The 15,711-nt window shown below is 34.8% G+C and overlaps 1 protein-coding gene across 1 annotated transcript in view; it reads left to right on the top strand.

Moving 5' to 3' along the window:
- The window catches only part of LOC149479730 (adipokinetic hormone/corazonin-related peptide receptor variant I-like), an 82,555-nt gene that overhangs the window by 48,025 nt on the left and 18,819 nt on the right, over positions 1-15,711 (top strand). The window contains exon 5 of the mRNA XM_089707516.1: positions 12,041-12,197. Within this exon, the coding sequence (XP_089563642.1) occupies positions 12,041-12,197 (157 nt within the window). The remainder of the gene's footprint in view (positions 1-12,040; positions 12,198-15,711) is intronic.

Below are 15,711 nucleotides of genomic sequence, written 5' to 3'. Positions count from 1 at the left end.
AGCCCTGAAGAAAAATCTCATGGGTGCAATAATGAGGTCAAATGGGTTGAAAAACGAGTCAAATAAATTGCCTACAAGACCGGGCAACTAAAATAGGCCTTTGAGAGGTCAAATATACGTAATCAATCGTTTGAAATTTGAAATTTGATTTTGAATCAATCGTCATTTGTTACATTCAATCGCTTTGCGATTAAAAAATCTCTTCCGATGTTTTTATATGAAAATTGGTCGGCTAGTGCCATTGAATGACGATACCAAACATACCGTTGACACAAGGCTTGGTGACAATCCTCGAAACCACCGCCACAAATCATCTGCGAGATGATATTTGATCCGACTCGCCTTCCTTTGTTGTGAATAGGCTTTACATTGGTAAATACGATTTGTTCAATTCCAATTTCCATAATTGGTAAACCAATGGTGGTTTCCTGATTCATGAAGCGTAAACTTTTAGGATACGAAGTATCAATTTCATGCGCCCATTATTTGACGTCTCTAACCTTTATTGTATTTATTAGGTCATATTACTATACTGCCCACTGTGAAGAAGATTTCAAAACCTTTTTCTACCTACCTTAGAAGAGTGAAGATCCGATACGGTCATATCCAAAACTTCTTTCGTGGGTCCTCGTTGACGAAAGCAAATATCTATGATCATTTTAATGATCAATCCTTTGTATATTTGCACCAATCGCCATCAAAGCCCCGCGAGGGCTGATATATATTTGCACCATGTCTCCGTGAGGTACTGTTGTAGTCAAAGCCCCGCGAGGGCTAATATATATTTGCACCATTTCTCCGTGAGGGACGGTTGTAATCAAAGCCCCGCGAGGGCTGATATATATTTGCACCATCTTTTCCGTGAGGGACGGTTGTAATCAAAGCCCCGCGAGGGCCGATATATATTTGCACCATTTCCCTGCGAGCGACAGCTGCGCGAGGGATGTTTGTAACTAGAAATAAGTAGGGCCTGCCAAAAAATGCTTAAGAGACACCCTGCGAGGGTGGATTTGACCTGGCTAACCCCTGCGAGGAGTAGTGGCCACATTTATGTATTCTGCTTCGAGCAAGGATACACCTTAGTGCTAATATAAAATTAGCAGTAATTAATCATTTAAATAATATAGCAATTAACAAGGTCCTTTAACTTATTTTCCAATGTTAGCGACAACTGTCCAGGATGAATTAATAAGAATTGATTTGACAATGGTAATTAATTATTATGTTTATATAAAAAAGAACTAACTATTTAATAAATTCATAATTCAAATCAATTCACTAAATTTTAAAATGAACTTCGATTCATATTTATTTTTGTTCATGCAATCGATGTAACATTTAGTTGCTTTATATCCGTTAACATTCCTTACGAACGCAACCATACCGTCGTAGGACGTTATATTTAATTGAACAAAATAATCTCCACTCACCCGCAATTTTTTACTTTTTGTCAAGGTGTACAAGTTTATAATATTATTCTAAAACGTTAGAAGTGAATTGTAAATCCTTTGAAATAAATGTATCTAAATCTAATTTATATTAAGGTATCTCGATAATTATTATACGATAACCCTTTCAGCACAAGTTCAGTAAACCAAAGAATTTAATTGTAAAATTTTGGTACTTACTCGTTTAAACAAAAAAGTTGCATCATTTGAAACATAGGAAACGTAATTTTCAATCAAATTAGCCGTGTGTAATATGTCTATTTTCACATAAAAACGGATCAGAATAATACTCATAAAAGGACACGTATAGACTACGGATAGTTTTGAATGTGTGGTACATTCATGGTACGTATCTACTATACATGAGCGAATTCCATCATTATTCAGTTGAGCGGTAACTCCCGTACGATTTATAAAATAATATCACAACATGTTCTGACATGTCGTGACTTCTTGGAGCTGACTCATCTCGTTCGATAATTTTTAGTAATAAACTATTATAGGAATTCCGAATCGTTCCTAGCGATAACGACAATGTGATAAAGTCGTAGCAATGGATTGTATGCCTGTAAAGCTTTGAGTTGGCTCATATCCATACTAAGTAGGTATTAATTGTAATTTTTCCAAGAAAAATTCACTTGTAACCTTGTAATAAAAACACATTATTAAAAATGAAATAAATAATTAAAAATATCTATATACAAGAGAGGGTATTTGATATATCTAGTAATATCAAATAATCACAAAAGTAATATTAACGATTCGAGTAAAGCCGAACGGTAACACCGTTAAAATAGCTTTACTCACAGTATTAAAAATTCAAATATTAATTAGTACATATTGCATAATGAAATTTTTCAAAAGAAAAGTTACTATTTCAAGTAAAATGTAACGGTTGTATCGTTAATTTTAAATATCTTTATTCATGCTATTAAGTATTTAAGCATATTGAAAAATAAACTATTGCTGAAGGATTCATTAAAAACCTCAGCATTTTAAATAAAGTCCAACGATTATACCGTTGACTTTAAAGATTTTTACTCATTTTTAAGTAAAATATTATTAGAATAGATGTAAAAATAACTCACTGTACCGATCCGACGGGATACACTTTTTAACACTTTTAGCACTTGCTTTAAGCAATACTTAATACTTAATAGCACCAAGGTTGTAGTCTTGTAGACAACCTTCTCGCGGCGGAAGCTAGACGCCAATGAAAAAACATCCAGCGCCCGCACATTATCGTGCGCCCCGCCACCTGGTGGAGAGGTGTGCGAGAGAGATAGCATATATACAACGGAAAGAGAGGGCAAAATAGGCGGAAAAAGCTAGGTGCCTTCTCAATGAAGTAAGCTTCAAATTACGGTCAAGTGTTTAATTAAGTTTTTTAGTGAAACCGTCACGTCATGGAGTGGCGACGATTTTATCGCCGCCACTCCACTATAAAGTAGTATCTTACTAAAGAAGTTTCACTTCTGACAAGTGTCACGCTCTTTTTTTATTGCAAAAGAGAATGGCCTCTGTTTCATAGATCTGGAATGTGAATTCCACTAGGTTTTACGAGAGAACAAATAATTTGATTGTAAATAAACATAAAATATTGACTGAATATAATAATAATATGTCTAGACGTGGTGAACCCAATGTAGCGAAATTCAAAATCTTTGGGTAAGCCTAACTTGATTGAGTTAAGAATTTACACTATCTTTGACATGAATATACGAATCAAATATATCGTTATTGATCATATTTTCAATAAGATTAGTCCTGTCCTAATTCTGAAACTGATTCGTAAGAAATTTGATACAGAGATGGATTATACGTCCAATTTATTATATGGTAATCTTTAATATATGTATATAAATCTCATGTCACAATGTTTGTCCTCAATGGACTCCTAAACCACTTAACCGATTATAATAAAATTCGCACACCATGTGCAGTTCGATCCAACTTGAGAGATAGGATAGTTTAAACATGTAGGTACCACGGGCGAAGCCGGGGCGGACCACTAGTTAATTATATTATATGTTTATTTATTATATGTCTAAACTAGCTGCGCTCCGCGGTTTCACCTGCGTGGCTTCGCTCTGGTTTTAGCGTAATGATAATTATATAGCCTTATAGCCTTCTTCGATGAATGGGCTATCTAACACCGAAATAATTTTTCAAATAGGACCAGCAGTTCCTGAGATTAGCGCGTTCAAACAAACAAACCAACAAGCTTTATAATATTAACTGTAGATTGTAATCTATAACAAAATTGAATTATCTCAGCCATTTTACGATAATTTATGCACTAATTTAACACGTATGCATCATGTTGAATCAGTACTAACATAATATCTGCAGCCTTCAGAATTTCCGAGAAAGACACAAAGTTCTCATAATTGATATGAACTAGATGATAATAGTAGGGGAGCCCAGGATGCTAAATGTGGATTTACTCGAGCGTCACGGGAACCTATTAGAATTGGTAGATTAGACCATAGCGAGAAAAAAAGGTCCTATAATGTTTTCACTTTTAGCGGTGGGGAAGGGTTTTTTGATTTTTTTTTAATTTAAAAAAGAAAAAAATTGGCTTGGAAATACTCAAGCGCGTTAGATATTGATATTTTGCATGCTCCAGGACGTCACTGAAAAAAAGTATACGTTAATCTGACGATTTAAGTGGCGATTTAATCGCTATGAAGAAAGGGTAAAAAATTAAAGTAATATTATTCGAGCGCGTCAGATTAATATATGGGGGGGTTAATTACAATATAAGAAGTCCCCATTTCGCTAATCTGACGATTCGAGCTCAACCTTAGGGAATTATGGATTATTCAAATTTTCCAGCGGGGCCCCTGAGCGCACCCACCAACCATAACTGCTCATATTGACTAGAGGTACTAATGAATAGCTAAGGTTCCGTCCCTTATAGTAATCTGACGCGCTCGAGTAAATCCCAAAATCCCCTCTTGGGCTCCCCTACTATAATATATAGTTTTAGAACTATAGATGACTTTTCCCTTGTGTATTTTAACTATCGAACCAATAGGAAGAAATGTAAATGTGGATGATAAATTGAATTTTTGTTGAACAGATTTTTATCTATACTAATATTATAAAGCTGAAGAGTTTGTTTGTTTGTTTGAACGCGCTAATCTCAGGAACTACTGGTCCGATTTGAAAAATTCTTTCGATGTTAGATTATAGCCCCGGCCATTTATCGAGGAAGGTAGGCTATATATCATCACGCTAAGACCAACAGGAGCGGATCAATGCGGATGAAAACGCGGAGCACAGCTAGTTTAGATATATGTAGGTAATATGCATTTTAAAAACCACTTCCCTTATGGATTATTATTACTGCATATTTGTGAAAAAATCTCAATAACGGAGTCATTCATATTAAACGTCCTTTAATATTTATCGCATAAATCTATTACGAAACGAATAATATTATGGGGTAGTTCACAGCCAATTTTAATTAAAACATAGTTTTAGAAAATCTCCTATTTCTAACATGGGACATTTTCAAAAATCAAGGCAATAGGTACATGTAGGTATCAGTTAACTATACCTCTGTTCAGATTCTTTAAAAAAGTGAGTGAAGTCGCGTATTTCTTATTTAGTTTGTTTTATCTCTAGAGAGAACTTGTCAAAGAACAAAGGATGAACAGTTTATCAAACGTCCAATGTTTGACACTCGAGTAATATGTATTTGTTCCAAGAAAAGAGTTCAGAAACACATATAAGCATATACAGGGTGTCCCAAAAAGTAGTGATGAACGGAAGCTGGGAGATAGAGGACCAAGAGGGCTATCCGAATCACCCCCATGTGTGTTATGCGATTTATCGTATTTTCGGAGTTATTACATTTTTTTCAATTTTTCATCTATCGCCGAGTACGATGAGATTTTTATTTATGGTGACGTGAATTATTGCGCTAGATGCTTGATCTTTTTTGTGTGCTAAGCTGAAAGATAGGCCAATTCAGTATGGTAACATTTACTATCGTTAGATCTTTGAATGGAATAAAAAAAACAATTAAATGCCAAGAAAGATAAAATTACCCAGTATGTTCATAACTTCAAGGGCCCATAAAAAAATAAAATCACATAAAAAAGGTTTTCCATTTGGCTTTTAAAAACTTGCTCTATCGATCAGGTAGCTACCCTAAAAAATTCATTTTATTATTCTGAAGGCTTCAATCGAAAAATTGAAATCTTAATGTGGTAAGTGCAAAATTTTTATTAACATGATGATCATTAAAACCAATAAATAGGTGTTTAATTACCAGAATTTTTTTAAAATAGCCCCGCTGTTGCTCAATGCAAGTGCGACATCACCGTAAAAAGTTGTCTTTTTAATGTCTGAATGTTCTTTGATCATTTTTAATGGTTTCTTCTGCTACTATGAATTTCCGGGTTATTTCGTCAAATTGGGGCATTCTCTCAAGTAGCCGAGGTCTTTTTAGTATCCCCATTGAAAATTCAATGGGGTTTAGGTCGAGGGACCGTGGAGGCCAGGCTTTAAGGCTAGGCCAGGCTGTAGGCGTCACCGGCGCATGCGCAGGCTGCAACGACCAATCCATCTTTCAGGGTATTTTTGCCCTTTAGCCTGGCCTCCACGGTCTCCGGACATAAACCCTATTGAATTTTTTCCGTGGGGATACTACAAAGACGAGAGACTGCCACAATTTGGACGAAATAACCCGGAAATTCATAGTAGCAGAAGAAACCATTAAAAATGATAAAAGAACATTCAGACATTAAAAAGACAACTTTTTACGGTGATGTCGCACTTGCATTGAACAACAGCGGGGCTATTTTAAAAAAATTCTGGTAATTAAACACCTATTTATTGGTTTTAATGATCATCATGTTAATAAAAATTTTGCACTTACCACATTAAGATTTCAATTTTTCGATTGAAGCCTTCAGAATAATAAAATGAAATTTTTAGGGTAGCTACCTGATCGATAGAGCAAGTTTTTAAAAGCCAAATGGAAAACCTTTTTTATGTGATTTTATTTTTTTATGGGCCCTTGAAGTTATGAACATACTGGGTAATTTTATCTTTCTTGGCATTTAATTGTTTTTTTTTATTCCATTCACAGATCTAACGATAGTAAATGTTACCATACTGAATTGGCCTATCTTTCAGCTTAGCACACAAAAAAAATCAAGCATCTAGCGCAATAATTCACGTCACCATAAATAAAAATCTCATCGTACTCGGCGATCGATGAAAAATTGAAAAAAATGTAATAACTCCGAAAATACGAAAAATCGCATAACACACATGGGGGTGATTCGGATAGCCCTCTAAGTCCTCTACCTCCCAGCTTCAGTATATCACTACTTTTTGGGACACCCTGTATGTACAAGCTTACAAAGCTATTGCACATGAAACACTTTGACAATAATATGGATGCTCGTTACTATAAAGTATTTAGTATACTACTTTCTATTGTTTGATTTTACGCAAGTATTATACTTAGAAATTAAGATTGTAACGGATTTTAAACGCGATTTATTCATTATATTATTATATTATTTCTCACACTTTGTAGCGAGCGTGTATTTCCCCTTGAGCACGCTCCTTATATTTATCATAATATTTAAGTTTTATTTCATTGAGAATGTTTTAAAGAATTAAAGATAATTCGATCAAAAGACGGGATTCGAGCCCGCATGTTTCGCCGTACCTTAACGCCTGACCGGCCGCCTTTTTGAAGTGAAACTTTTTAAGCGCGTTGAGAGTAAAATTTCAAGGTCATGGCAATACCGTCACGTCATGGACGACGATTTTGGTATCATCTTGCCAAAGAAGTTTCACTTCTGACACGTGTGCTCGGCGCACACGCTCTTTTTTCAATGATAAATGTTAAATGAATTCTCATATATTTCGCTATTTATTTTATGTGACATTAAGCCTATAAGTCTTAATATAACGTTCAATTTTCTCTACCAAATATTTGCAGTACCTAAAACGTTGCGGTCAATCGTTGAGACCTCACTAATGAGTTTGTTCTTACTGTAATATTGCGAACTTCACTGTGGGCGGGAAACGATGTATTTCATAATATTTTGTCTTTTATTGTTAGCTGGAATATGGTCTGTAATCTATACTTAATATTATAAAGCTGAAGAGTTTGTTTGTTTGTTTGTTTGAACGCGCTAATCTCGGGAAGTACTGGTCCGATTTGAAAAATTCTTTCGGTGTTAGATAGCCCATTTATCGAGGAAGGTTATAGGCTATATATCATCACGCTACGACCAACAGGAGTGGAGCCACGGGGGTAAAACCGCGCGGAGCAGCTAGTAATTGTATAAAACGTGATTCGGCAACCACAATGTGAACAGTATTTACCACTTAAAACATCGTTATGTAGAGGACTCTAATCAATTTTACTCTTTCAGTTTTATGTTAAACTAGCGGTCCGCCCCGGCTTCGCCTGTGGTACATATTTATGTTTTCTCTATATAAGAACCATCCTAGTACTTCAAGGAATATAATAAAAAAAGAATTATCGAAATCGGTCCACCCGTTCTCGAGTTATGCGCTTACCAACACATTTTGCGATTCATTTTTATATTATAGATATCAAATATAAGACTCAAGGATTTAATAAGAAGATACAAAGCTTGCCTTTTTCTTTTCTTCAAAACAGACGTCACACTATTTTATAAGTAAAACTAGCTGCTCCGCGCGGTTTCACCCCCGTGGCTCCACTCCTGTTGGCCGTAGCGTGATGATATATAGCCTATAACCTTCCTCGATAATTGGGCTATCTAACACCGAAAGAATTTTTCAAATCGGACCAGTAGTGCCCGAGATGAGCGCGTTCAAACAAACAAACAAACAAACTCTTCAGCTTTATAATATTAGTATAGATGGACTATGTTTCATCTTTCACGCAACGAATTTTAATGTGGCATTATTATAAACTTGTAACACAGAAAGCGGTTATAATTCAGGAACAACTCGACTTTTCCACCTGTTATTAAAACTGTTGCAATGAATACTAAATACGTCGAAACATTAACCATGTTTTCATTTAATTGTATTGTTTGAAATTTCATTATGAAATGGCGGAGTGCGGCAAAATTTTAGGTGCAAGCGAATATGGAGCTTATTGGAAAATATAAAAATGAATCCCAAAATGTGTTGGTAAGCGCATAACTTGAGAACGGCTGAACCGATTTCTTTTTTTTTTTATTTATTCAATTAGACTTCTTCCAGAAGCACTTTTGAATCGTCATTACATTCTTTAAATTTACCACCGATTCGGAAAGCAGTATCTATGGAGAAGAACCGGCAAGAAACTCCATAGTTGCTCTTTTAAAGTCATGTCCATATACAATATAATTTTACATTACATGTTACTTACATCTAACTACATAATATTATATATTATCATAATATGCCAAAGAACTGTCCTGTTATTCTTACGCGACAACCCTCCATGGATTTTCATCTTCCATATATTCCTTAATGCTGTAGTAGGCTCTCTGAACTAATACATTTTTTAAATAAGTTTTAAATTTAACACTACTAAACTCTTTAATACTATGAGGAATTCTATTGTAAAAACGTATACCTTGGCCCATAAATGAATTTTTAACTTTAGCTAACCTATAAAATGGCATTTCAATTTTATTTCTATTCCTTGTGCCATAACAGTGTCTATCCCCTACTTTTGTGTGTAAGTCCGCGTTTTTGTGTACATGTAAAACATTATTAAATATATACTGTGATGGTACAGTGAGGATACCAATATTCTTAAAGAGATCTCTTAGTGAGTCCCGAGCACGTAAATTATATATAGAGCGTATGGCTCTTTTCTGTAATATAAATATAGTTTCTATATCTGCAGCCCTGCCCCATAGTAGAATTCCATAGGACATAATGCTATGAAAGTAGCTAAAATAAACCAATCTAGCCGTATCTTCATCGGTGAGATGCCTTATTCTTCGAACTGCATATGCAGCTGAGCTGAGCTTAGCAGCGGTGGTGGCAACATGGGTCCCCCATTGTAGCTTCTCATCTAGTGTCAAACCAAGAAAAACAGTAGACTCGACAGGGTATAATACCTCCCCGTTTAAAATGATATCCCTTTTGACCTTTTTTACATTTGGAAGGATAAACTCTACACAATTTGTTTTTTTTGCATTCAATAATAAATTATTAGCATTAAACCAATTAGATATGCGTAAAAGAGCAGAGTTTACTTCGTCAACATTTGTGTCATATCTATCCACATTAAATATTAATGAGGTATCATCTGCAAACAGTACTATTTCACACATATCCTGCAAATAATAAGGTAGGTCATTAATATACACTAAGAACAAAAACGGTCCTAAGAACACCAATGTTAATCGGCGCACCGCAAGATTTCTCTCCATTAACAACAACGGTCTGTACCCTGTTCTGAAGATATGAAGCTATGAGGTCCTGAGATAAACCTTTGATACCATAAAAATTTAGTTTCCGTAATAGAGTGGAATGTTCTACACAGTCGAAAGCCTTAGAAAGGTCGCAGAATATCCCCAAAGCATTCTTTGAATTTTCCCATGCTTTATATATATGTGACAAAAGAGCTATTCCAGCATCAGTGGTAGAGCGCCCCCTTGTAAAACCAAACTGTTTGGCGTGCAGTAAACCATTTGAAACAAAATGACTACATAATTGGTTTAAAATCAATTTCTCGAAGACTTTGCTCAAAGTTGGTAAAATAGAAATAGGCCTATAGTTATTACAGTCTTCTTGGTCACCGCTTTTGAGTAAAGGAATAACTTTACTAAACTTTAATAAATCTGGGAATATACCACAGTCACAACATTGATTAATTCTTTTTTTTTCGTTAATTCTTTTTTTATTATATTCCTTGAAGTACGAGGATGGTTCTTACGTAGAGAAAATGTGAATATGTACCACGGGCGAAGCCGCCCCGGACTGCTAGTACTATTATAAAGGCGAAAGTTTGTAAGTATGGATGTATGGATGTTTGTTTCTCTTTCACGTAAAAACTACTGAACCGATTACAATGAAATTTAACACACATATAGAGGGTAACTTGGATTAACACATAGGATAGGTTTTATCCCGGAAATCCCACGGGAACGGGAAATGTGCGGGTTTTCCTTTGAAAACGCGGGCGAAGCCGCGGGCGGAAATCTAGTTGGAAATAAAACTAAATGAAATTGTATTTGAATGTTGCTATTTGACTTTTGTACGTTCAGTTTCAGTATTACATCATGCGGAAGCAAATATTAGAATTTTGCAATAGCTCCTAATATAATATGAAGTCCTGTGACCTTTATAGTGTAAGTTGTTTACGTAGTATATTATTACTAGCGGTCCGCCCCGGCTTCGCCCGTGGTACATATAAAAAATAGATGTTGGCCGATTCTCAGACTTACCCGATATGCACAGAAAATTTCATGAGAATCGGTCCACCCGTTTCGGAGGAGTATGCAGACTAACATTGTGACACGAGAATTTTATAAATAAGACTAGCGGCCCGCCCCGGCTTCGCCCGTGGTACATATGAAAAATAGATGTTGGCCGATTCTCAGACTTACCCAATATGCACAGAAAATTTCATGAGAATCGGTCCACCCGTTTCGGAGGAGTATGCAGACTAACATAGTGACACGAGAATTTTATATATAAGATTAGTCTGTGGTGTATATACCATTTTGTCGATATTGATTTCATGAAATGGAAAATACTCAAATATTAAAATCAAACTCAAACATTTATTTATTCAACTCGACTTCTGAAGCGCTTTTGTATCGCCATAATACATAATTTAAAATTTACCACCGTTTCGGTAAGCAATTCCTACTGAGAGGAAGCGACAAGAAACTCTTTAGTTTCTCTTTTAATCAATCCAACTGTTAAGCGTGTCACACACGGTGAAGATACTATAATATTTTATGTTAAGATTCTCTAATATAAAATACAAATGACCCGAAATTTTGTGTCAATTTTTCGGGTCATTTGTAACAGGATGGCGGTTCTACAGGGGTCTTAGTACGCAATGACAAAAAGAAAAATGAAGGTCAGAACCACAGGTCAGAACGCTGATACCGGATACCTTAAGATACTGTAATACTTTTTATTAGAGAATCTTAACATAAAATATTATAGTATCTTCACCGTGTGTGACGCGCTTTATAAATGAATTTAATATTTAATACTAGCCGCTATTCTTAGTTCTAGTTACCCGATATTAACTTAAAAATGTAGAGTAAGTATTACATAGGAATAATTTAGCTCTATCTAGTAAATTATTTATAAATAATAAATACAGTATGTGAAATAGCAAACTTCTAAAGCTCACAACTCAGTTCAGACTGTTTTTAGAGGTATACATGTCATAGTCAAGATAAGTTTACTAAGAGTTTACTGCTTTTTTGTATTAAAAAACAAGGTTTGGTCAATGGCCGTCCAAAAATAAAAAGGGCGCCATTTTCTGTCATTGCAGGCTTTGAAATATGTACCTACCACAATGAAAGTACTCTTTGTGATTTTTTTATGTTTGTTTGTAATTGCTCCTAGTAGTAGATATTGTAAATCAATTACTCCCACAGATAAACAAGAGTACACGAACGGTATAGCGAACGTGCGCCTGCGTCGCTCAGACCGCCGCGTTTTAGAGCGCGCACGACAACGTACGCTACGCATGACGCTAATTATTGTGTTCGTGTTTGCGCTGTGTTGGCTGCCATATGCTACTATGGCTATGTGGTAAGTAATACAATACATTAATTATAAAATAATCTATTTAATAAAAATGAATCGCTAAAAGTGTTGCTAAGCGCAAAACTCGAGAACGGCCAAACAGATTTCGTTTATTAGGTATAATATTCCTTGAAGCACGAGGATGGTTCTTATGGAGAGAAAACGTAAACAAGTACCACGGGCGAAGCCGGGGTGGACTGCTAGTTAATTAGTTATGATGTTGAATTGATTGATTCATAAATTAACTGAAGTATTACGTTAAAAATTAATCGAAATAACAATTGTCGTTGGACTTCTTCATAAAGGCTACTTGTATTTTGGTAAAATATATCATTAATAATAAAAAGAGCCACGGACATCTTAGAATTAAGAAACATACGCCATGCATACTCCCGTCTTTTGACACTTATAACTAAAAAATAACATACCTTTCCAGAATTCCAGAAACCTGATCGAAACAAAACAAGCCACTATTCACAATCTCACCTCAATAATATTTATTTACTCTTGAATAAATCGTAGAGGAAAACATTCGCGAAGCTTTTGCCTTTACAGTTTACACGTGGTCCGACTGGAATGTTCTTCTGGATTTATCCGACTTCAAAAAAGAGAGAATTTTACTGACTTAAGAAAAGAGCTTTCTCAATTCGACCTTCACTATTGCATTTATATTTTTGTGTCCGCGAGGATAGCTATGTCGTTTATAAACCGATTTTGATGATTTTTTGCTGGTTTAGATACTTTCCAGGGTGGTCTCATGATTAGTTAGAAAAATAAAGTCAACTTGAAGTCGATGCCGAAAACATTAAAAAATGTGGAAAAAAATTACTTTTTAAGTGCTTCATCTTTAAAGCGAATACTTGAGAAAACGAAGCAACAAGTGGCTGATTACGTACAAACTCAAAAAGAAATAAATTCCGAGTATTCCTTCACCAATATCGTTGTATGGCTTTTGATAAAACCCTTCTATTCAAAGCTTCATAATTGTATCTTATTCACCAAGAAACGATAGAATTCAGTGAACGTTATAACTTATAATACACCAGCCAACTCTCTTATGTTTTCCTTTGAAAGGCCTTTAAAATATATTTGTTCTCTCACGGATAATCTTGTTTTTTCACGCCTTGCGTTTGTCCTAGAATATACATACATTGTAATGCATCTTATTTTTATCGAACTTTTTTAGTAGTGCTTACGTGTGCCTTTAAAAGAAGATTGGTTGAATGAATATGTGGAGTTTCGAGATTGTGACATTTAAACTGGTTAACGAGGATATAATAGGAAGCTCTTTATTCGAATGTGAATTTATTTTTTCCATAACCATAAGGAGATACGGGACTTCACTAACATTTACACTGTTTTATTTCCATTGCGAGAAAAACCGGCAGAAAACTCTATAGACAGACCAATATTATACTTAGTTATAATTCAACACGTGTTCCTAGGTGCGTCATATCATCAGACATTTTACCTTTTTCTTAGACAGATTTGCCATCTATTTTTCTTGGAAAATCTCGACGATTAGAAATCGACCGTTACTAATTATTCAAAAACGGTCTCAGAAAAGAACTAAATACTAAATAGAACTAAATAGCCATTCCTAGACACCACTCCGCAGCGTTCAGGGGTAGTTTCCGCTACAGTGCCACCTTGTGTTGGAATAATCTTCCACCACCACTGCGCCAATTGCGCAATAAAGAAAACTTCCGTATAAAATATCGTAATTACTTATTGATCTCAGCTTCTTGAAGGCCTTGGTGGCACTGAAAGTAATTCCTTAGTTCCTTTTTCATATAGATTCCTGTGTTTGATTTTCATAAAATATTAGTTTCCGTTAGTTTATTTTAATATGTTACTGTTTTTTTATTGTTATTTTTTTTTTTTGTACGCTTTAAAAAGTTTTTGTTTGTTTTTAGACCTTTTTTACTTTTCCTTGGTTGTTTTAATTGTATTTTTTTTTTTCTCTCTCTCATTTCTGATACTCGTTTAATTGTAAGTATTGTTAGTGAAGTGTTTTATTAGTTTAATTTTGCTGTTGTTTCAATCTCGTTTATTTTTATTCTTATTTTTTTTTTTGTATTTCGTAATTGTCAACTCCAAGTGTCATTAGGGGCCACTGAAAATCAGTGGCACGAATGGTTTTACTATCATTCGTGCCGAATACTGAGTTGGTCCCTTTTGTCAACGTGAAAATGCCCAGTACCTTCCCACATTATAGTATGAATACATTTTTTTTTTTGATGATAATAATTACTTATTGGTGATAAATAATTTAATGTTTGTATTATATGTGTGTTGCTAAATGCCTATATTGTGTAAAATCTCATGCTCTGGTGTATTTGTGTTATGTTGACAATAAACGATTATTTATTTATTTATTTATTTAAATCGAAATAGATGTATGTGATAAGCATTTTCCGATATAGTAAAATAGCTGTGACGCGCGGTTTCACCCATGGTCGAACCCACGATCTTAATCAAGCATCTCACAGACTTTCGAATTTATAATGAACTAGCTGTTTCCCGCAGCTTCGCCTGTGCGGAAAAGATAAATTTTCATGGTATAAATTTGCATCCCCTATTTTATCCCCTTAGGGATAGAATTGATCAAAATCCTTTCTCAGCGGATGCCTACGTCCTATCATCTACCTTCATACCAAATTCCAGCCTGATTTGTCCATTAGTTTGGGCTGTGCGTTGATAGATCACTATGTCAGTCAGTCACCTTTGAGTTTTATATACATCTTTCTTTTTTTATTGCATGGCATTTGATTCTTTTTTTTTATTCCATTCAAAGATCTTACGATACTAAATGTAAAAATGTTACCATACTAAATTGGCCTATCTATCAGCTTAGCACACAAAAAAAATCAAGCATCTACCGCAATAATTCACGTCACCATAAATAAAAAATCACGTCGTTCTCGGCGATAGGTGAAAAATTAAAAAAAAAAGTCATGGGGAGATTCGAATAGCCTTCTAGATCCTCTATCTCCCAGCTTCAGTATTCCCTACTTCTTGGGACACCCTGTCTTTAGAAGTAGGATATCAATAAAAAATGTGTGCGTGTACTAGTGTACACACGTAAGAAGTGAAACTTCTTTATGACCTTATTTTTCAAAAAATAATTTACTATATTCAACTTTACAGAAATATGTCGAATCACGCGTGGTAGGGATAAGAAAAAGATGGCGCGTAACAGAAAAATGTCACGGGTAACGAAAAAATGTTACACTAAATTTTGTTCCAACCCCGATAAAGAAGTTTCACTTCAAAAACTTTTATCACTAACATTCACTAACTATAATTAGTGAATGTTATACATTTCCATATAAGTTTGAACACCCGAACAGTGAATAATCACTAAACAATAGCTGGATATAATCGATCTCAATTCGAACCAAATGACGAGCTTTGTGAACAAAATTGCAGTTGAAATTGACAAAGTTTCTAATTAGAATGCGACACGCATTTTGATGACCAATTATTTATTAATTATGCTATTAATTTAATCCCACGT

The sequence above is a fragment of the Colias philodice genome, chromosome 19 (assembly GCF_061535455.1).
Source record: "Colias philodice isolate Cphi_HAF_F1 chromosome 19, ilColPhil1 Martin Lab GWU primary, whole genome shotgun sequence".
In the NCBI taxonomy this organism is placed as follows: Eukaryota; Metazoa; Arthropoda; class Insecta; order Lepidoptera; family Pieridae; genus Colias; species Colias philodice.
This window is presented reverse-complemented; position numbering and strand designations above follow the sequence as displayed.